The sequence below is a fragment of the Cydia pomonella genome, chromosome 19, assembly GCF_033807575.1.
Source record: "Cydia pomonella isolate Wapato2018A chromosome 19, ilCydPomo1, whole genome shotgun sequence".
Taxonomy (NCBI): Eukaryota; Metazoa; Arthropoda; class Insecta; order Lepidoptera; family Tortricidae; genus Cydia; species Cydia pomonella.
In genome coordinates this window covers 3410796-3434275 of record NC_084721.1, presented here as the reverse complement: position 1 = coordinate 3434275, position 23480 = coordinate 3410796, and the positions used below count along the sequence as shown (strand labels likewise).

General features: G+C 39.5%; 3 protein-coding genes across 4 annotated transcripts in view; all 3 read right to left on the bottom strand.

Annotated features, from left to right (window-relative positions):
• Window positions 1-23480, bottom strand: part of LOC133528077 (melanization protease 1-like) — a 154791-nt gene that overhangs the window by 95242 nt on the left and 36069 nt on the right. The gene's annotated exons all lie outside the window — the stretch shown is intronic.
• Window positions 1817-7727, bottom strand: LOC133528079 (melanization protease 1-like). Of its 2 annotated transcripts, none has more exons than XM_061865292.1 (7): window positions 7550-7727; window positions 6594-6713; window positions 5709-5768; window positions 5158-5336; window positions 4228-4336; window positions 2815-2992; window positions 1817-2168 (listed from the first exon to the last, which is right to left on the bottom strand). In XM_061865292.1, the coding sequence occupies exons 1-7, from the start codon at window positions 7605-7607 to the stop codon at window positions 1919-1921; spliced, it is 954 nt and encodes a 317-aa protein (XP_061721276.1). In that variant the 5' UTR covers window positions 7608-7727; the 3' UTR covers window positions 1817-1918. The 2 variants fall into 2 exon arrangements, with proteins under 2 accessions (XP_061721276.1, XP_061721277.1); XM_061865293.1 differs by having other exon boundaries at window positions 6594-6704.
• Window positions 8987-23480, bottom strand: part of LOC133528081 (hemicentin-1-like) — a 246913-nt gene continuing 232419 nt past the window's right edge. The window contains exons 7-14 of the mRNA XM_061865294.1: window positions 22338-22501; window positions 19826-19979; window positions 18817-18947; window positions 18388-18547; window positions 17771-18106; window positions 17008-17280; window positions 16297-16476; window positions 8987-12500 (exon numbers count right to left, since the gene is read on the bottom strand). Of these exons, the coding sequence (XP_061721278.1) occupies window positions 12328-12500; window positions 16297-16476; window positions 17008-17280; window positions 17771-18106; window positions 18388-18547; window positions 18817-18947; window positions 19826-19979; window positions 22338-22501 (1571 nt within the window). The 3' untranslated portion in view covers window positions 8987-12327. The remainder of the gene's footprint in view (window positions 12501-16296; window positions 16477-17007; window positions 17281-17770; window positions 18107-18387; window positions 18548-18816; window positions 18948-19825; window positions 19980-22337; window positions 22502-23480) is intronic.

The following is a 23480-nucleotide window of genomic DNA, read 5'->3' as shown; positions in this document are numbered from 1 at the left end:
TTTTTTTATACCACGACGGTGGCAAACTAGCATACGGCCCGCCTGATGGTAAGCAGTTACCGTAGCCTATGGACGCCAGGATGCGCGTTGCCGACCCTTTAAAAACCTGTACACTCCTTTTTTGAAGAACCCCGTACTCCTCAGCTCCTTCACGAAGCCTAGCAATGTTTTCGGGTTGCTAACTGCCTCATTTAGTGTGCACGGAGTCCCTAAGTATTTGCTGTATACTTATAACTGTTTGTAGTCTAGGAGAATGTGTTTTGTTGTTTCCTCTTCTTCCATGCACGCTCTGCACATGGGGCTGTCTGTTTTACCCATATTGTGTAGGTGTTTGTTTAGTGTGTTATGTCCTGTAATTAATCCTACTATTTTACGTAGTTGGTGTCTAGGTGTTTTGAGTAGTATTTTGGTGAGCTTGTAGTTCAGTTCCGGTAGAAGTGCCCATAATGGCATTGGAGTTTTTTTTCAACTATTCATCTTGGCTAGGATCCCTAGGTGGAAACATGGTGTAGAAGAGAAGTACCTGTATTTTAAACTCGCAGCCATGTTCCACCAAGCCTTCGCAGTCTGTGTCAGAGTCCACATCGTGCTCTCCGATCCTCACGCCCGACAGCTCCTGTCCAAGGATATAATGAGCAGCAGTCAGCACATAAGGTTCGGTGATAAGACTGCCACTGTACTGAAGTTTGAGCCACTCCTGAAAACCGCACTTACCGTATTTTTTTTTCGAAACTTGAGCCTCCCATTAAAACGAAATTTGAGACTTGACTATTATATGGCTTCTTTACACAGCCATGGCAAAAATCGTTCATTTGAAACCATCATGTGAATACACAAAATATACCGTGCGATATGCCTCATCTCCTACTCCCAAGAGCCTTCATCCCCGTCCTTGTTCCCGTCTCCATCTCCGTTCCTATACCCATCGCCGCCGCCATCTCAGCCCCGGCCCCCGTCTCCGTTCTCGTCCACATCCCCGTCTCCGTCTTCATCCCCATACCAATCCCCACTCCCATCCCAGTCTCGGCTCCGTCTCCTTCCCCGTCCTCAATCCGCGTCCTTGTGATCGACTCCGACTCTGTCTCCGTCTCCATCCCCATTCCTATCTACCCATATTCTCCCTATTCCTATCTAGTCTCGGTGACCGTCTCCATACCCGTCCTCGTCCCGGCCGTTTGCTGCGCTCCCAAATCTGTTATGTTACATTTTCCACAAATGTTACTTCGACTGTCGCATTAACGTTCGTCGAACTCATGTGCGACGGCTAATAATTTGTCGCAGACAAGTTCTTTTGACCTAACATTTGTTGCGTTAAAGTTTTGTCACTCTACCATTCCTTGTAGAGCCGCAGTTCCGGAGCCGGTACTACCGGCAGGTAATTACCTACCTATTCTCTGAAGTCTATTAACAGTACTAACCATTGATAGTTTGTCACCGTCCTGTAAGGATAGGATAAGGTTGAAGACGTGTTGATGGTTCAAGCGATTTATTGCTACTAAACTTAATATACTGTCTTACTAATAGTGGTCAGGTCCAAAAGCATATTATGACATAGGTATAACGCTTCAACTACATATACTATCCGCAAACCAAACTGACGACCGGGTTTGTATAACTTCTCATTCATACTCGCGTGGTCGTGGTAGAGCGAGAGATATAATGATATGACCCTGGTCTTCAGTTTAGTTAGTGGCTTCTATAACGCTCGAGATGAGGAGTTATTACTGGTATGTATAACTTATACTTATACTTATACAGTATAAGCGCCAAGGGGTGATACGGAGGGTTCTTGGAAGTGTAAATTAGAAGACCGTGCGTTAGTACATGGGTTTATTACCGGACTAAAGAAACGGTTACAAAAATGATGGCGCCATAGGGCGCGCGGTTAGACTTAACTCTACCCACCACCATTATATGCTCACGGCCTTATATTATCCAATATCCACTTCATGTACTTCGGAACATCGGTGTACACTCCAGGAAAGCCAGACGCACAAAGCCTGGGTCCATAGGACATGATGCCGTGCTGAATGAAGCGTTTTTCGTTGTTCTTGTAGGCCCCTCTGACCATCAATGGGCCTCCTAAGTCCCCTATGCATGAGTTCTTGCCGATCTCACCGGCGCAAATCTTGTTGATGGTCTCGTCTTCTTCACCTGGTTTTCGGCCTCTACAGTAAGAATTTAAATTATTATTACGGGAAGACTAGTTAGTAGGACTTCGTACATGTAGGTATGAGTGTAAGAAATATATTTTACTATGGAAATCACAGTTGGAGTTCATAGAAAAAATATTTCACTGGTTTTGCAAAGAATGACGTGCTAAGGGTCAACCCTTACTATTACTCCATGAAGGATTAAATAGACAGGGCTCGAACTTGAATAAGGCTTCCTTTACATTTTCCATTACTACATTATGACCAAAAATGTCGTAATATAAATGTCTTAATGAGCCATTTGGGCAAATTAAACCCAGTGAAAACAAAATGCCAAAGTCAGATATTTTCTACTTTTAACACATGTCTTATACAGGCACAGAGTCTTTCGAAAATCTGTGGAAAACGGCGAATTGACATTTTTGAAATACGAGTAATAGTTCGGAAATAAAATTGGGAATCTAGTGGTATAGCACTAGTGGTGGTTTTCAATTCTATTAGTAGAGCTTAAATGCCTAGTAGTGGAAATAAATTGACGGGAGCCACACAAAATCAAGCGCTCGAAATTCAAAAACCGGCCCTCAGATCGGCATTGGTACGTCGTGAGAGTACTTCCTTCATGGTTTGCCTTGATAATTCTAAGTTCCTCACGTTAATTTACCTGTTGAACAATTCCAGACAAGATTCAGCAGTGTGTATTAGCACATCTACTGCAAGCAGCTTAGATGAGACATAGCCTTTCTCCGTGTAGCCCCAGCCAGCGACGGTGGCGTGCTGTCCTCCGAGGTTACGGCTCTGTAGGTCTTTGGATACCGGCAGGCAGATTATACCGGCGTTCTCTGTAAAAATAAGGTTTTTGTCAGAAATTTCATTTTTAATGCAAGCTTTTAACACTGACTGTATTTTTCTTTCAATAGGCAACTAGTCATACCAAGCTAAGTTCGCAGCGATTTTGATAGGCCAGCCTGTGCAAATATTAAGTAAACGTCATTATTTCATAGATGTTCGACGTTTCAAATAACATTTGCACTTTCTGGGCTATCAAATTCCCTGCCAATTTATCTTGGTCTGACTCTAGCCGGGTCTGTTCTGGACCCGGATACGTCCTTAAACTACGTCCAAAAGAGAGGTATGGGCATTGTGAATGTCATCTCGCTTTGTGTGGTAGGGCACAGCCAGTGGATGTCATTCCAGATCTAGAGCAGAGCCCAACTGGGGAAGTACCTCCACCTTACAGAAAACAGCAGCCAAATAACACTAGACCCTACTCATAGTGTTGTGTTCCTGCCGGTGAATAAGGTTGCCAGAGCTCAACGAGGGGGGGCGGGTTTAGGGTCGGTAACGCGCATGTAACTCCTCTGGAGTTGCAGGCGTACATAGGTTACGGAGACTGCTTACCATCAGGCGGGCCGTATGCTTGTTTGTCACCGACGTAGTATAAAAAAAAAGCCCTAAAAAAACAAACACAATTCAGTTATATTATCATAGATTTCCTGTGGCCACCTCTTGTGTCAATAATCAGATCAGCTCGACGGTACCATAATATTGCATTGTCGCCCAACTTGCGACAACAGTCGAATGTGGTAAGTGTATCTAGCTTGCAATAATATATTTGACTAGAACATACATACATTGCATGTTAAATAAAAGATTGTAAAAAGTATGACGGTTAAGAAAGCTGAACATTGGCAACTACGTAGAACATTGGCGGCAAACAAGCTTCGGACTGATTAATGGCTGGCTTTTACTTTTCCTTTTTCTGCTTGATAAGAATGACTCACGCTGGTTATGCTACAACCCGGGCCGAAGAGCCCGACACTTCAGTTTCCTATAGAAAGCATCAACATAATCACCAATCACCTGCCATAGAAAAATAAGTGTCGGTGGCCTCATCCTGTATCCGTATCCTATACTCGTATTATTACAAGAATCAGGAAATGGTATATGTAACGCAAAACTATCAAAAGTTAAGACAAAATTTTTATTATTGAATACTGCAATGTGTAAAAACATAAACTGTTGAATTAAGTTGGAGAGCCTAAATGTGGGCTCGAAAGAAGTAGGATGTACTTACTGAAGGATAAGTCCACTGGCTTTTTAAGCCTGATAATACCGATATCGTTTTTGATGTTGGGTTTGCCGTGGTATTCTGGATGGGGTATGGCCTCTTCGATACGAATATCCTACAAATAAATGATGAAAAGGTAAGAAATTTTCTCTCAATATGAATATCCTGTTGATGAAAAAAAATCGATAATTTATATTCCATTTTATCACCTATGGATAGCCTTACTAAATTATCCAGGAACACATATGGTTAAATATATCGGTTTCGGTTTAAAGAAATTAATTTTTCTCATAAGAATATTTACAATTCACTTACATGAGAAATTAACACTAATTTAACTATGATATGGTGAGCGTATGCATGCGTATGTTTAGATTTACAAAAATCGCCTTAAATTATCTACACTATATTATTTTACAGTACTAGAAAATTATCCATTTATAAATAACAGTATACAAAAAAAAAGTTGATAAAAAAAAGGTTGGTATATCTGAGTAGAAAATGAACAAGGAACGAATGCTTCGTTCATGCGCAACTCGGCTAAGCCGTAGGTTGGAGGAAAACTGCAGAAAATCGGGGTAAATACTTACAGTCAAGTGTAGAAAGTCATCATCATCATCATGTACTGAATATATAGAGAGGTCACCTGTATCTTAGATTTGCAAGTAAGAGTGGGAGGCTCTCCTGGGCAGTTCTTGGTGGAGTCCACATCGTTCTTTCCAATACTCACGCCAATCAGCTTCAAATGGAGATGCAGTGAACCGCTGTCAACACGAAGCGCAAGAAAGGAACAGAAGATCTTAGTGGGCGGCTCTTCTTGGCAGTCCATGATGGTGTCCACATCGTTCTTTTCTATCTTCACACGAAGAATCTTTAAGTTGGAGATGAAGTGAACTGCTTCAACACGGAGCGCAAGAAAGGAACAGAAGATCTTACCTGTATCTTAGATTCGCAAGTGAGAGTGGGAGGCTCTCCCTGGCAGTCCGAGGTGGTGTCCACATCGTGCTCTCCTATCCTCACGCCGAGCAGCTCCAAGTTGGAGATGCAGTGAGCTGCTGTCAGCACGTAGCGTTCATTGATGAGGCTGCCGCTGCATTCGAACTGAGGCCCCAGTCCTGTATTAGCACAGAATAAGTAATAGTACTCCCGTACCGAAAGAAAACTTCCCAGTAAAACAGTAGTTTGACGGCGATTCAGGGTCGAATCATGTTGTCCCTGTGTTGTCCCCTTCTAATGTATGGCACTTTCCCTTTCGGCTATTTAGGGTTGTCAAAATTCAAGTCATTTTCTTATCTGTGGCTATGCACGTAAAGGGAGTGCTGGAGTTCCCCCACTGGTATTAGAAAAAAAAAATATTTGTACAAAGTAACTTGAACACATTTTACAAAACTTTGAATTTCTTCTGATTTCTGAAAACTTCGGAAGCAGAACACTACACACACACACTATAAATTATATTTTATAGTGTGTGTGCTATTTTAACTTACGTGTTTTGTAAGAGATTAGCGCCATCCAAGGATACGCGTAAAGTTCCGCGGAACGGCCTCCTGTGAATACATTAATTAACTATAATAAGTACCTAGAGATAAACCGGGTGCTAAGGCAACATGCCAATCGCTTACGCTCCGTAGCGTAGCGTAGTTATCACTCTATCACTCTTCCATATACGTCCGACAGTGACAATAGGTACCTGTCACTGTCGGACGTATATGGAAGAGTGATACCTTACCTTTTAAACTATCACCGGGGCAAGACAAACACGTGTATGGAATCGTCATGCTATTTGTTTTTCCCCGAGCAAAATAAACTATGTTCGTTTACCCACCCTCACCTTAGAAGTTTCGATTATCCACATCGCGACCCACGTATTTAAAAAACCGGTCAAGTGCGAGTTCGTTTTACTCGCGCACCGAGGGTTCCGTACAAACTTTTAATTATCTCGTGTACCTAGTAAGTATATTTGTGTACAGAGCCATCTATCGGCAAATTATCTAATTAAAAATGTTTTGGAATGTACGATTTGAGCACTTTTAAATGATGAAGTGGGGTCACTTGACCTAGTCACTAGACTTTGAAATTTTGCCCCCTCTTCAAATTGGTCATTTTCCATACTTAATAAAAAAAAAATACTTTCTATGTGTCTGAGTTAGCGTTTTTCATAACTATTCCAAATTTCAAATCGATAGCTTAAGTGATTCTCGAGATATTTAGCGATGTGACAGACAGACAGACACACGGACGGATGGACGGACAGAGTCGCACCATAAGGGTTCCTTTTGTACCTTTTTGGTACGGAACCATATAAACACAAAATGGCTAGCTCTCAAATAGTCCTGCTAAGGATCTCTGATGTATGTTCAGGCAATACCTACCTAAGAGCTTTGTCTCTTTGATCATTCCACAAGTGTCCGGAAGCAGGCCGAGATTTGGGTGGTTTTCCACGCTTTCCACGCTGTTAGGTGTTGTTGCCGTCAAGTTGAACTCTAAGATAACTATAGTATTTAGTCGAATATACTCCAAGATCCCAGAGCCGCCAGACCTTATGTATTTTCTCATAAATAAAATGTATGGGTATTAAAAGTACATACTAACACTATATTATCCCATACATTTTATTCACGAGAAAATAAGTAAGGTCTGGCGGCTCTGGGATATTGTTCTATTAGGTCGTGATTCAATGGTTTGGTTAATAATAAGAGCAGAATAGTTTTTCAGTTTTAGCATTAAACTGTTATTTAACGCAATTAGAAGCCTCAAGTTTTCCAAAAAACATTTAATAAACAAAAAAATATCAGGCAAGTGAAGCCCATTGATACAGATAGTGATTCACATTTAATGATCTAATCAATTAAAGTTAGTAATAGTCTAATTAAATGCCTAATCCAGGAATTTAATTAGACTATTACTATAGCAAGAACTTTAATATTATAGCCAAACCCGTGAAGATCATCATTCACATAAAAATCTTGTTTACCTAAATACTACCAAAAAACATCCTTAAGGATGTCTCACGCTATACCGGGCCGGGGCCGAACCGAAGCTTCTGCCGCTTCGTTTTCTATGAAAGCACCACGTTATCACCGATCAGCCTTCATAGAAAATGACGTGTCGGACGCTCCAACCCGGTCTCGGCCCGGTCTAGCACGATTCATCCCTTAATTGTATTCATGCTCATTACTTGCCATCTTTTTTTTTTAAAGGACTTTACTTGAGCCGGGCGGCAGGCACCCTTTGCTCTATGGCGGACTTTAGCGTCATTGCACGAGAGTGTGCAAAGAGCTTTACAAACTAAAACTTAAGAAATTCGAAATAATAATATAAAACGTACGTTTTTGATTAGCCAGAGCACAGCTTAAACAAGCAAACACTACACAAAGTGCATGCATTTTGTTATTGATATAATTTTCCTTAAAATAAGTGTTCCGTGAACAGTGTTGTATGGAACACTAAAAATACGTCCGCATTAGCCGTTTCGCGTCTCGCGACTGGTCAGTTCAACCGGCTCCATGTAATATAGCTACCTACGGTTAATCTCAAGCCGCTGGACAATTTAGAACTTTGTCTTATTTTCAACCTACGTAATTAACATGCCGTCGCATATTAAGCGTTACAGCAACAAAGTTCTACGGTGTATAGTTTCTAGACTGTGATCGGGCGAAGTATTTGCTATCAATACGCACATATAGACCGGCGTGGCGTCCCTCTACTAATTGCTTATGTCTTGAGACATCCTAAGTATCTAGAAGTTGTTTGTAATAGGTACAAAAGTCGCAAGGTTTTTTTTGTTCCAGAATAATCATGTTTTGATGAGTGTTCATCCCGTAGTAGTTAGTATAGTTGTTTTTTTTTTTTTGCGAACTTACCATGTTTTTTTTTGTCTGTCTGCGTGTTATGCGTCAATTTCGTCTTGACTTTTGCATTGAAGTCCAAGATTTATTTATTTATACGCGATTTGTACTTTATATATGCACCCAATTTTTTTCTTTGATACCTACTTCTATGCAAGTTTCCTTACAATATTTTTCTACAATAATAAATTTCAAAATAAATTTATCAAGTTTATGAAATACAAATTCTACATGATCTATAATTATGAATCTTGCATTTCAATAAAGATTACGATACGGTTATACGAGTATAGCGCGTTTGCCGACGCCCACGTAGAGGATTTCCACGCCATAATGCGCAAAAAAATCATGTCCATAAGAAGCAGAATCCAGGGTAGTCCCAACAGCATACTAAGTATGTTAGCGGATAGGCCAGACAGTCTTTTGCAAAGACATTGGATGTCCGCATTAATAAACCCCCATTCTGGGGTTGTTTATTATTAAAATTAAAATGTTGTAGTCGTTTTATTTTTATTTTTAGTGTTTATTTTTTTTGTACAAGTAGTAAATAACTATAGCTTATAAGATACTCAAATTAACAAATGTGGACCACTTTGTCTGAATAAAGAAATTATTTATTTATTATTATATGTAATAGGCGTGTTAAAAGGAATATGGGGTTTTCCACTAATCAAGTCATACTTTTTTAGCTAGTTTTTGTCACCCCAGGTGATATTCTGCGTCCATCCAATATGACGTGTAATATTTTTACCTAATAATACCGCTAAACGTATGTTTATTGTACACTTTTAGGTTGGCCCAATATAAGAAAAAAATACACGTGATATTTCCTTAGACCTCTGTCCCCCCATGGTGATCATTGGTGATTTTTAGACGTGATTAATGGACAGCCCCTATGGTATAACAATGAAATAAACTTTATTTAATTCATCCAATTTATTAAATCAACACACGTATTCATTTCATAGATTCAAAATATAGAATTTACATCATATTAATTTTAACATGACAAAATTAACGAAATCATGCATTTTCCGCTGGCTCAGTCAAACTGCCTTAAAATAAATTTCAAATTTTGGGGAATTCCTAAAAAGGTCTACTTTGTCGGTCACGTGACCTTAAGAGTCCGCTGCAAACTCGGTTCTCCATACAAATGTAGTTACCCTCATTTTAAAATGACTAGCTAGATTGCTCTGAAACTTTGTACTTACAACAGGATAAGGTATATCTATGCCTGTAATTAGTTTATGTAGCTTCAGATACCATAATTAAAAAGTTTTTCATACAAAACTTGTTTTTGGTTAAAAAACACAGCGCATTGAAGTTTGAAAACTTGTATTTGCTTTATTTTTTCTGTTTTATAAGCTGGGGCTGTATAAACTAATTACAGGCATAAATATAACTCGTATAATTATATAAGCAAAGTTTCAATACAACCCAACACATTCGCTACCAAACGTTTTCGTAGCGCTACGCTCGTATCCGATCCCAGCGTTTTCCCGCTTTGTAGAGGAAAGCGATTACGAACAGAGAACCCGCCGAGCTGGTTCCTGGTACTCAATGTGTTAAAATGAGAACAAAACTCCGTTTGTATGATGATCGGCCGAGCTTGCTGCGGATGCTCAATAACCTACAGAACTCTGTAAGTATAGAAATCAGAAATCGTTTATTGCGAGCCATGGTACATAGTTATTACATTTAAATTATAGAAACACATGGCACCCTAGGGAGCGTGCATAAACGGTAGAAGGCAGCACAGGAGCCGTCAGATTTTTGGCGCGAGGCGTAAATGTGATGTTTATTGTTCCGATGTAGCCCACAAGATGGCAGAACCTACTATGCACAACAAAACACGTGACGTGTAAATGTACATATTTATTATTATTTATGGTTCCGATTCAGGCCACAAGATGGCAGACCCTCCAACGTGCACGGTCCCTATTATATACTCGTATTGTTAAATTTAAAGGTAAGTTACCAAACGTTATTACGCGAAATATCTTCTTAGCTTAATAGCTTTCTGATAAGCAGTGTTAAAAAATATTAGAGGTGCAACAAATACTCGGCCACAATTCGGTATTCGGCCTATTCGGCTACATTTTCACTATTCGGCCGAATACCGGATAGTGGCATAAAATTCGGCCGAATACCGAATAGTAAGTTAACACGTAGATAACGGTAAACGAGGTGTATTCAAAGTAACAAACTACAAGTAATCAATTATTAAAATCAGTATAATCCTTTAGACTACCTTTACATTTATAGATAGTACAAAACCATGAGAAAAATAATACTATTTTTTTTTACACACGACTAAAACGAACGCATCGCAATGTCCGCAATTCAATACGCATTGCGTGCAGAATATGCGCAATTTCTATCCAAGACAGCGAGAAACGCGCGTTCGAATTTACTTCATTTCAGGTAAAACTTCTATCTGAATATTCGGCGGCTGAATATTCGGCTATTCGGCCGAATATTCTGCCGGATATTCGGTATTCGGCCAAGCCACTATTTATTGCATCTCTTAAAAATATCTTCACGCGCCCGACACATTTCTTGACTAACTCTTTTATTTATCCTCTTAGGGTTCAAAGTCCTGATACTAGTACAAAATACCCCCAATAAAATTTGTACCAAAATTAAATGGAACAGACTTGCTTTTGTTTTCCTTTTTTTGATTTTAAAACATTACAAATTCAACTCTATTATATAATATCGTTGATTCAAATTTCTCTGACAATTTTTCTTGTATGGTGGGCTACTAGAGGTGACCTGTAAGTTTGGATCTAAAACACCTAATTCGAGCTTTTGGACACTTTGGTAAGAATTCGACGTGATAGTGTCAAGTATCTTAAAATAAGTATAATCATTATAATTAGAATTATAACTACAATATCCACTAATATTTTGGAATGGGAAATGTCATAGAATAAATATTAGGGGACAGGGGAAATGTGGGAAACATGTCATAGTTCACGAATTTTCCATAAGAGTTTTAGGTCTTTTCTATGTTTTTTTGTGTGAATGCGTCTAAAATTGGCACGATAAAAAGCTGTTTTATAAATTCTAATAACGTTGCGTATCATGAATTTGTACTGAAATTAAGTAACACGCGATACTTTTCTATTATTTGATCCTCCATATAAGTTTTTCCAATTTTTCGGGCTTTTTTTCTTACTTATGTAAATTCTATTATCGATATGATTCACTGATCCAATCTCGCTGCTTTGCCAACTGCGTTAAAAGATAACTAGAATATTTCGTTCTGAATATTTTTTAACTGCGCTCCGAAATGTCATTTTTTGGTGGAGCTTGCTGTATTCACAACGGCTTCCATTTGGTCTACTGTTCGGTGGAATTAACGGCCCGATTCGAAGAATGAGATACGATAACGATAAGTTCTGGTTTAGATAAGTTCTCATTAAAATATCGTTCGTATGTCGTATAATTGACAGAAGCAGCTCGATTCGGGCAACCAATGTCACATTGACATTAGAAATATCATAGATAGATCTTATAGGGATCACAGCGGAATCGAAATAAACGTCAATTTTGATATGACATTTAGTTATCGATCTTTTAAAGATCTTTCCGGGATCTTAAACGTGTCTTAATCATTCTTCGAATAGGGCCGTAACATTTGGTAGATTATTTTGTCTGATAAGGACTTAATTAAGCTTTGGACTATTGACAATCTTAGGCAGCAATTTTCCTATGTAGCGTTTAAAGTGACATCGTGGTAGGGCTTTATATTTGTATATCCATAAAGGATTTCCTTTTCGAATGACTGTTGGGGCTCTTGCGTCAAAACACACGCTTATCAATGATAAATACCACTAGCTAAACGATCTTGCTGATTTACTAACTGCATTTCTTCTTCTTTTAAAGTATGGCTTCCATCAAATCTATGATGATTTTGCCAATGTCAAGTTTCGTTGTAAGTTTTAAGTGTGCTCGTAGAGCATGACGTTGTTCGGTAGTTGCTTTTAGTAAAGAGATAGCTGGACTTTACTAAAAGCCACGATGGATTGCCGGGTGTTGATTAAAATATGGTTAAACGCGTTTCAAGTTTAGTTTTTCATTAGCTGCACACTTCTACGATAGTTCACTGCATAATAAGCTATCAATATTACACTTTAAACTACATGAATGAGCAAAACACAAAAAAAAAATCTAGAGACGTGTTCGCCATCTTGAATCTCAACGACAACCCACTAACTGCATTTAAAACTAGAAAATACTTTGACAGTTCATTTCAGACGGCACTTTCCCTATGCAACGTTAAAGTGACATCTGGCGGTGGGGCTTCATATTGAGTTATCCACAGAGGTTTTCTTCTCCGGTCGATTGTGGGGGCGCTCGCTTCAGAACCCTCGGAGTAGACGCTGGAGCAGGAACGCAGGCTGCAGGATGCTCGGACTTTGTTCTCTGAGAAGGACATTGGGTTTTATAGGACGATGGAGTTTAGATAAGCAAGAACAATAAATATTATTACTTTATGTCAAAGAGTCTAGATGATTCTAAAAGAGATGAGGGGATGAAAATTTTATACCTTTAATTCAAATCAAGAACTATAGTTTGTGAGTGAAAGATGATTTTATTTTCTATTATACTATGTGGCAACATGTTGTAGTATTGTGTTAATTTTTTTGTAAATATACACTTAGGTAATACTGTTTGACTAAAGATGAAAAGGGACAACCGCTTCTCTATATAAAAGTAGTCCCCATTTTCCTCTATGGATATTGACATTATGGACAATAGTTCTACATAATTTGATGAATATTAACCATAACTATGCTCCTACGTTAGAATTTTTAGATTTTTTGATTATTATAAAAATTAAGAGCGGATTTCATACGTTTTTTGAAATGCTCCTAAATCTTATAATAATTAAAAATTCTACAAAAATCAAACGTAGGCGCATGCTGTGGTTAATATACAACTAATTGTGTTAAAATATCTGTAATAATGTTAATATCCAGAAAGGAAAATGAGAACTTTTGCGATTTCGTATGGATCCTCCATATTCGTCTCAAGGTATTTAATTTTTTTTTTTTTTTTTGTAGGACATTATTACACAAATTGACTAAGTCCCACAGTAAGCTCAATAAGGCTTGTGTTGAGGGTACTTAGACAACGATATATATAATATATAAATATTTATAAATACTATGATCAAATGTATGAAATCCATCTATCTATTACATTAGGTAGAAATAATTTACCAGTTACAAAACATATACGATTACGACGATGTTTGAATACTTTCAATTATTCTGAACTATAGTTCGTGTCATCCACGATGACGCGCAGATTTGTCAAATCTAACCTTTAATAATATGAAAATACAAGTCAAGGCACACGTCTTCGTGAATCACACGATCTATAAACGGATAATATTAGCCAAGCAGCTGTTGACGTATGTGGATTTATTACCGCCATTAGTTAACTGCACCATTAGTATTTATTCATTATTTATGTGTAAGTTTCAAAGTAAATTTTATCTGCATGGAATTTTTCGTACGTAAATACGAGTAGGTAATAATAATAACTTTTTATTGATTCATTTCAAGGAAAATAGCGCAAATTACATCACTACTCGAACGAGTTAAAATTCCCAGTTTATTTTGGCTCGTATTTCAAAACTAGCTTTTTGCCGTTTGCCATAGATTTTGGTGTGACAAGCACTAAAAATTCATAAATCGCCCCCATGTTTCTGAAAAAAAGGGTGAATTAACGATTTCTTATAACTCGTTGCCATGGTTACATTCGCCTGGGTCACTCTTAAAACCCGGGTTTTTAGTATTCAAATGAAACTATTCATTACTGTGGTAGTTATAAGCTCCTTTTGCGTGGGCCATCTACCAAGCACGTTGGTAAAACGAGATGCAACATTTTTTCTAAAAAACTGTGTTACTTATGTCTCCTGGCTAACATGATTGAATAACAGCAAGAAATAGTTAATCCACCGCAAAACGTGCGCTTTTTGTCGGGATGTTGACTTAGGGGTTTAAAACTAGGTGCGTACAGGGATCGGAACCGGTTTTTTGCAAAATCGAAATAACCATATATTTCGGTTTATTTTATACTCAAAATGTAGGAGTCAGTTGTGTTTTTAGATAACGACTTCGTATTATTAGATTGCCCGATTAGGAATGAAATAATTAACAAAGAACGAAAAAATACCGTTTTCGTTCCCATACAAAAAATACCGGTTTCCGATCCCTGGGTGCGTATAAGCATTTTTCCTTGATAATTCTCTAAATTTTTATTTCTTTTTGATGAATTGGTGTATGAAGGATGAACACGGAAGCGGGCAATGCAACCTTGTCTGATAATATGCATGCATTTTTGACCTTATTTAACATGGAAAGAGATTGAAAATAGTACACACATATTTTAAGACCAGATCGTGCAATGGGTAAGAAAAAGCGTCGTACAGCTATCATAAACGTATCAATTCTCGACTTTATTCCAATGGAATAAAATAAATGTAAACGATTATGAACTGTACGAAAGCCAATGAAACTAGAGCATGATTTATAAATACTGTATTAACACAAGCATAATTCTATGATACATGAATAAATTATATGATATGAAACAGCACCATGCCCGATTTTGGGACATTTTGACATATTAGTCATGTTAGCATTAGGTTCTCAACTGGCAATGTGTTGTATGACAGCCATTATACATATAACATAAGTCGAAGTCACATATACACCATGAACCTGAATCACAGAATCAATTATAACTATTGCTTCAAGTTCATTATGAAACTATTATAGATAATAGTGTGTTAAATATTGTTTTTGAGATGATAATATTATCAATGGGGTTAAATCTGCCAATTGATTAACACATATCTTTCTATTTTCTTGAGTACAATAGTACTTTTTTATTTTCTTACGAATCACGTGGTCGAAAAAACATAGTGCCTCGAGTCCAAGGTGTATTTGGACTTACGAACGAACCTTTTCGCTACATATAATATGAGTAAAATTCAGAGAGACACTGATATAATAAATATATTAAACCGGATTTCTTATAACTCGGTCACTCACGTGTATAAAGTCGATGATTGCTCGATATGTTTCGCTCCATAACGTGGAGCATTTTCATGGAGCTTTGGTCCGACGCAGACGATGGAGCGAAACATGATCAACAATCATCGACTTTACATACGTGAGGCTATTAATATATCAATGTTTGTATTAAGATGAATCAACTTGTTCTTGTTCCTTGTTGCCATGGTTACGTTTACGTTCCTGGGTCACTATTAAAATCCTGGTTTTATGGTATTTAAAATCTCCATGCATGTTTTTTTGTAGTTGTATGTAATATGTCCTCCATAATGGGCTACTAAATTTACTGTGTAACTATTGTCCCCTGGCTGACGGGACAGAACAATAACTGAAAAAGTTGATTCACTCATTTATTATTCTCTGCAATCTCTAAGGCTGCCTTTCCACGGAGATGAGAGAAGACGTGCGTATAGTTGTGTCGTTCAGGCGCCATTCATTACTTAAGACGATGTAGGGGAGGAGGGGGTACGACCATGTCTTATTTTTTTCTAACAAGGGGGTGGGAGGGAGTATTGATGGTTCTTACGTAAGATCACAAAGATGGACAAAGTTAATATTATACTTTGAAAACCTACAGATACAGTGATATTTTAATCAGTCCAGGGGCTCAAATCCCACTTTCCAAGAGGGTTTGAGTGGGATTGATCGACATCGTATGTAAAGATGAATGATATGGAAAAAATATACAAAAAAATGATTATTACCAAAAAATAAAAGTTGATTTAGATTCTTACGTGATAAATGTGACGTCCCACAGGTAACGGTACCTTATGGCGGTCGGCGCTTACGCTCTTATTAACGACGCTCCAATACTAATGCGGTGCTACGCGACATAAGCGCCAACCAGGAGTTAGGGAAGGGAGGGGGTAAAAACTGGTAAAAATTGTCTTACGTAATAAATGAATGGCGCCCCTCGAGAACGTTCAGTTTTGTATGTAAACTGTGACCGTTCTCGAGAACGCTACAACTATAGAACACACGTGAAATCAACTACCGCATAGCATTGGTTGTAATACTTGTACACCAACGGAGCGATGAAAAGAACCATCACTATTGTTTGATTCCCACAAATCTCTGATCTCCGCTCGTGGAACGTCTTCGTAACACAACGCCATCGCCAGTCAACTCCTAACCTCCAATAGTATCCAGATAGTCCCTCGCTATGTCGTCCAGCTGTAGCACCTGAATGACAGGCGCCGGCGGCTTGCTGCGCGTGCGCCGCGCCAGCCGGACCACGAGGAATGTGGAGATGAGAAACGCGGCGACCAGGACCACTGCGCCGACGGATATGGCTACGTCTTTTTCAACGAGGACTGGAAAAAAACAGAAGGTTGTTTATAAACAGTTAAGACCTGAGAGGCCAGAGTTATGTAATTTCATTTTCACCACACCAGTTTATTCCTAGTTTCAATCGGTAGAAACTTTGTTTAACCCTCGTGCCTTGAAACCTCACAACGCTCAAGTATTCTTTTTCAATTTTGGGATCTTTCGCTTTTTCGGGAATCAAACAACAACGTTGCCCCCTTGTAGTTAAAACAAAAACAAAAGCCCGTTTTTTAGATAACGTATATACTTTAATTGTGCAAATGTTGATAAGCCAGATTTAACTATAACATAGAATAGTAAGAATTCTATATTTTACAAATCCTAGTAATACGTACATTTTCTCTAAGGTATCTAAAGTTGAATACCCTAACTTCAACTTCTAAAGGTCTCAAGTAACCGAGCCGACCGGGCGTTTTCACTACCAAGGTGTTTTGACTAAGCTAAGCTGTGTGTGATGTAACATGTAAGCTGAGATGTGACCTTGTGTCTTAATCCTAAAATTTTGGTATATAACTTACATTCCCACCAAGGCGGCGCGGACGCCGTCAGAAGATTCTCCGTCGGCCTCAACAGCAGCGCCCTCGAGCATCCATAGCGATTACACGCCGAAGCCCCGGCCTCATCCCCCGCCTTCAGCTTGCCCAGGGCCCCGCGGAGCAGCCAGGGAGCCTCGCCCTGGGCCATGGCCTGGCCTGAGCCGAAACCCATGGCCGCTCGGTGCTCAAGGACGAGGGAAGTATTGGAGGTGGACATACGCCAGACGGATACTTCATAGTGAGTGGCATTTTCCACTGGAAATTAATAGAAGGACACTGTTACATGGATATCCATCTGAACTGGGTAGTGAATACTTAAGTTAATTTTGGCTATTATATAATTGGTTGTGAATAAAAATCATTAACATTTTGTGAACCAATTCCACTGTAGACGTTGCGCGAACTCAAATACATTAGGGCATTTGATAGATTTATCGGGTTCGTTGCACCTCAGTAGTCGGCGAGGTAACGAAAATCATATACGAGTTATTGCAATGTGTAAACGAGGATTTTTCATTTCTTTCGCTGTAGTTTTACACTACTGTATATTTTGTATCTTTCTATCTGTTATCTAAATTAAAGGCATTAGAGTTTTTTTATTATCAGAACGAAAATCAAAGATTCGTACTACTTCTCTAACGACCAAGGAATAGCTAAGTCAAATCAAAATTTATATGTTGTTAGTATATTACGTGTATTTTAAATCCAGTCAATGTTTAGATAAATAAAGAGGCATTTAACTCACCTGGCACACATCTCATCTGAAACTCCTCATATTCATAAGCCAGATCACATTGCTGCGGCTGTTGCGGCCTCAAATGCTCCAAGCTCAGCACCCTCTCACACGGCAGCTCTTGCGACGCCACCCCATTGCTCGCCTCACACGTCGCCCGCACTGTCCCGGACAGTGGGGCCGTGACTTGGGAAAGTGGAAGGATGGCCGAGCCGGTCGTGAGCTGCTGGATATCGAAGCCGGTGGGGTAGATGTGCCAGAAGTATGTGTCTGGAGTGGGGAGCGCTTTGACGCTGCAGTGGAGGGTTTCTTTGACAACGACGACGCCGTTATCGCATTCTGGTGGGTCTAGAAGGGAGAAAAGATTTTCATTAGTTGCGTCTCGACAAATAAGGATGCGGGTGAAAATATCAGGCCTGGAGAGTTGACCAATCTAGATCTTAGACAACTGGAAGTAAGTTGTGTCTAAAATGTGCATCTATTTTACCGCCGTACCAATGGCGTCTTGTTTCTTTAAAAAATCCTATGACTATGACATGTTGTGCACTGGTCGAACAAATACTATTGGCGTGGTGCCTCAAAACCTCCACTAGCAGAGACAAAGTATCACTTGGTGCAATCATACTTACAGTGTACAATAACTGTGATATGTTGTGCCCTTGTCCGGCCAACACTGTTGACGGCCTCGCACGCGTATCGCCCGGCATGGTGTCTCGAAACCTCCTCCACCAGTAGAGTCGGTGACGATGTGTTTGTACCCCAAATATCACCAGGTTGAATTTCCACATCCTGAAATGGAAAAAGAAAAATTTGTTTAAAAGAAGAGGTAGATAGAAGAGGTAGATTGAATCGAGTTTATTTAATGCTAAGGAATGACAAAGGGTCTGGCCACGAACGGGATGGCCGATTGTGTCTAAGAATTATTTATCAGCAGCTAGATTCAAATTTGAATTTCTTGTTATGAAACGTTTATGATATGGCTACCGCGAACCACGTTCGACGTGTTGCCTCCCTGTGACACTTACGTACGAATTTACAAGTGCTACAGGTATACTTACGTCAAAATACCATAGGAACCGCTCTACGGGCGGGTTGGCTTTGACCTCGCACTCTAAATGCAAGGGGTCTAGCTCTACTACTCTGTTGCCGTTCTCGTCGCCTGCCATTGACACTTCTACGATTGGGCTATCTGTAATAGAAAGATCGATAGAAATAGCGGCAGTTAGAGAACCAGGGGGCGATTTTTGAATTTCGAGCGCTCGATTTCGTCACTCGAAAATCTGTAGAAAATGGCGAAATGATATTTTTGAAGTAGGAGCGATAGAAATTGAAAATCCAGTGGCAATTACCACTCGTTTTCAAAAAGTTGCAGAAATTATATCTCTTTCTAACTGTCTATTTGACTCTGTCTACTCACAAGTGACGTTGAGCTTGACTAAATCGGCCTTGGCGCCTCGACTAGGTGCCATCGCGACGTTCGTCGCCACGCAGGCCAGAGTGGCGCGGTCGTCTAAAACTCCGGGCGAAAGTTGCAGAAATTATATCTCTCTCTAACTGTCTATTTGACTCTGTCTACACACAAGTGACGTTGAGCTTGACTAAATTGGCCTTGGCGCCTCGACTAGATGCCATCGCGACGTTCGTCGCCACCCAGGCCAGAGTGGCGCGGTCGTCTAAATCTCCGGGCGAAAGTTGCAGAAATGATATCTCTCTCTAACTGTCTATTTGTCTGTCTACTCACAAGTGACGTTGAGCTTGACTAAATCGGCCTTGGCGCCTCGACTAGGTGCCATCGCGACGTTCGTCGCCACGCAGGCCAGAGTGGCGCCGTCGTCTAAATCTCCGGGCGAAAGTTGCAGAAATTATATCTCTCTCTAACAGTCTATTTGACTCTGTGTACTCACAAGTAACGTTGAGCTTGACTAAATCGGCCTTGGCGCCTCGACTAGGTGCCATCGCGACGTTCGTCGCCACGCAGGCCAGAGTGGCGCGGTCGTCTAAAACTCCGGGCGAAAGTTGCAGAAATTATATCTCTCTCTAACTGTCTATTTGACACTGTCTACTCACAAGTGACGTTGAGCTTGACTAAATCGGCCTTGGCGCCTCGACTAGGTGCCATCGCGACGTTCGTCGCCACGCAGGCGAGAGTGGCGCCGTCGTCTAAAACTCCGGGCGAAAGCTGCAGAAAAGATATCGCGGTGCCCGTCGAGTTTATTAAGGTCTGTGGACGTAAATAATACAAATATTAGGTAAGTACCTACTAAACTAATACACAGGTACCAAGGCAGTCACCTTGCTTAATACTGTAGATAACTAACGACAGGGAACAGGAACGCAGCAATACATAGAAGACTGTATCTTCTATGTATTGCTGTACGTATCCTTATACTTATACGTATACTTAACCCCTAGTGTAAATTTATTCGATAGCAAATCGTGACGTACGCGTTTGCGTTAAGTCTCATTTTGTATGGGATTTTGAGTTTCCAAAACGTTCCGCTTGGCGCGCTGTTTCTAAATCCCATACAGTTAACGCAAACGCGTACGTCACGTTTCGCTATCGAATAAATGTACACTAGGGGTACGTATCTCTAACGTGCCTGCCTTCGTGTCTTTAGTTACTGAATTATATATATTTTTGCATTAAAAGGTAAACTTGGTGAGATTTTTGATTTGTGTTTTTATTGAGAAATATTGCGCAAGAAGACGCATTTTAAAAATTAGGTAGTTTAAAAATAGCAAAATAATGTTAATAATCGTATATTATTTATTATTGTTACAGATTTACTGTGACTTATTTACCAAAAGTGTTTTCAATAAAAACATACGACAAGATTTAACAGATCTTTATTTTCATAATATACCCCCAGGTACACCAGTGTTTTTTCAAAAAAACCTTGTAGTTTTTAGTTCAATGCATTTTTTAAAGTTTAGTCGGGCACATCTAGAATGTTGTTCAGGCACTGTGTGCTACAAAAAATAAATAATTAATTAATTAAAATAAAGGCCCTATGGGTACTTACGGACGTCAACAAGGTGCGAAATATTAACTGAGGGCCTACGGCCAACATCGAACTTCGCAAATTGCGGGCTTTCTCTTTTACTCCAATTAAAGTGTAATTAGAGTGACAGAGAATGCCTGCAATTTGCGATTTGGTGCTCGCGGTAGGCCCTCTGTATCCGTAGTAAGTACTTAAATAACTTTTAAATATTTTATTACATCCTATGCAATATTACACAGCGCCAGACAAGATAAAAACACGTCATTTGTTATACTTATTTGATCTATTACAAAAGTGTTCAGTGGGAGTAAGTATTTTATGATGATCCATTAGGAAACAAACAATAAATCATGTAGTAAGTAGGTAGTTAGTATTTGACACAAATTATTAGACATTAATTATCATAGTGCTAATGGATAATAATAAAAGATGAACAACTTATAATAAAAACCTACGACCATGTGTTTCGTTAGGCACGCCATCTGTGGGGAAGTCGCAGAGTTAAGTGTAGTTCTATGACTTCTATGGGGAGTTGCGAAGTTCCTGACACGCTCTGAAAGTAGTTCCTTATTTTTGCGCTAGGTGGCACAATTAAGCGATTATAGAAAGATTCGAATGAATATAGGGACCGTGCGCGTTGGAGGGATGGAGGGTCTACCATTTTGTGGCCTGAATCGGAACCATAAACATGTACATTTACACGTCACGTGTATTCTTGTGCATAGTAGATTCTGCCATCTTGTGGGCTACATCGGAACAATAAACATCACATTTACGCCTCGCGCCAAAAATCTGACGGCTCCTGTACTGCCTCCTACAGTTCATACACGCCCCCTATTCTATTCAAAGGATTTTTGTAAGGTTCTACATTTCCTGGCTTTCGTAGAAACGTTGTTCTTCTTTGAAACGTGTAAGATATTCGGGGAACTACCACAAAAAGGTAGATGGGATTAAAAAAAGGTTTTTGTACCAAAAATTTGCTTGCTACTTTTCTTATTATAATATAGATCATAATTACTACTTAATAACTTATCCTAGGTACTAACTATCTCGTATTATATAATTTTAAAACGCATGGTAGTTTAATTTGCAAGCAGTGCACCCGTTCAGATTTACCTTTTATGAGTGAAAGTTACTCGGAATATTTTTTTACTTTCATGCTTTTTTGATTATTGACTTATATTATCTGGACGGTAATTTTTAATTTTTGAGTACTTTTCACTCACCCGGACATTTGTCAGTAGAATTTAAGTGCCTATTAGGAAAAATATTGTATCATCCTTCTTACTTCGGCACCTGTTCAGTCTCGGGGGTAGAAATACGGTTGAAGCGAATTAATATGATGTAGGCATATTAGGGTAGATATTAATGATCCAACCACCAGGCTAAGTCAGCAGGTGGGTTGGAACCATGAGCAGTACACTGACCAGCCTGAAACTACCTGGACTTATCTGATTGAGATTATCTGATTGCTGTGTGAGAAGCATATGGTCTAACCACCAGGCTAAATCGGCGAGTGGGTTGGAGCTAGCCTGCCTGCTTGTAACGCGTCGCCAAGAGTGCCTGACTGAACTTACATGATTACTATGCTGTGTGAGATGCTTATGGTCCAACCACCAGGCTAGGTCCGCGGGTGGGTTGGAGCCATGGGCAGTACATTGGACTATAGCTGGTCGGCCTGCTTGTAATGCGTCACCAAGGGTGCCTGATACCCAGTGGATTGACACGTTGTAGGCTGACACTGGAATGAGAATAAATATACATTTTATGTAATGAATCTTATTGATATACTGCTCAACATAAATACCACAGGAAAAATTAAGAGTTGTTATCTTTAGTGTCAGAGCAGTTGTGTAGCGTGAACTAATCTAGCCGTGAGCAAAGTCGCATTTACGAGGCCCTTTTCTTGCCATGTTTATTGCCAAGGAAAAAAAAGGGCCTACCTTTCATGCGAGGCCGTGAGAGAGGGGCAGGTTCGTCCACTCCTAACTACGCCACTGTCAGAGAGCTAAGGTTGTGAAGAGTAGGGATGACCATCAAGAACTGAGCTTGACTCAATATTCAGGAAATTGCCTAACCATTATTATATTATTAGATCTATTTTTTATTAATATTAATACCTAGCATAATTTAGATTTAAGAGCAATTCCTAGCTGAGCAACTTTTCAAATCTCGAATTTTTGAAGCTATGTTTCTGTCGCGCTGCGGTGGGCGGGAGCCGGAGCTATCTAAGTGTGAGTGCGCGCACACAGACGCGAGACTCGTGCGCTCGCTCATTGCGCGCCGTTCCGTCGACATCGCCCGCGAGCCAGACGGAATTTATTCTGCGCTGCCCGACGCAAGTTGTTTTTGTTGTTACCACGTAATATTGTTTTTCATTTTTATATTATACTGTATCTATTATACCCTAATACCAAACACCCTATCACCTGTACTAAATGTATTTTACACCTATGATGACGAAATAATAAATGATTGATTGATTGATATTAATTACCATATAGGTAAAAACTGCAAAAAAGAATGATGTCTCAGCTTCGGTTGTCGTCGTACAGTCAAGTGCAAAAATATGTATCGAAAGAATCGTCTCATAAATATGGTACTACGCTCTTATTACACTGGAATAAGATGCTATGGGACATATTTTTGAGTAAGATGTGTACACCCATATTTTTACACTTGACTGTACCAGTAAGTTGGGAGTGATCATGGTGTGTTGT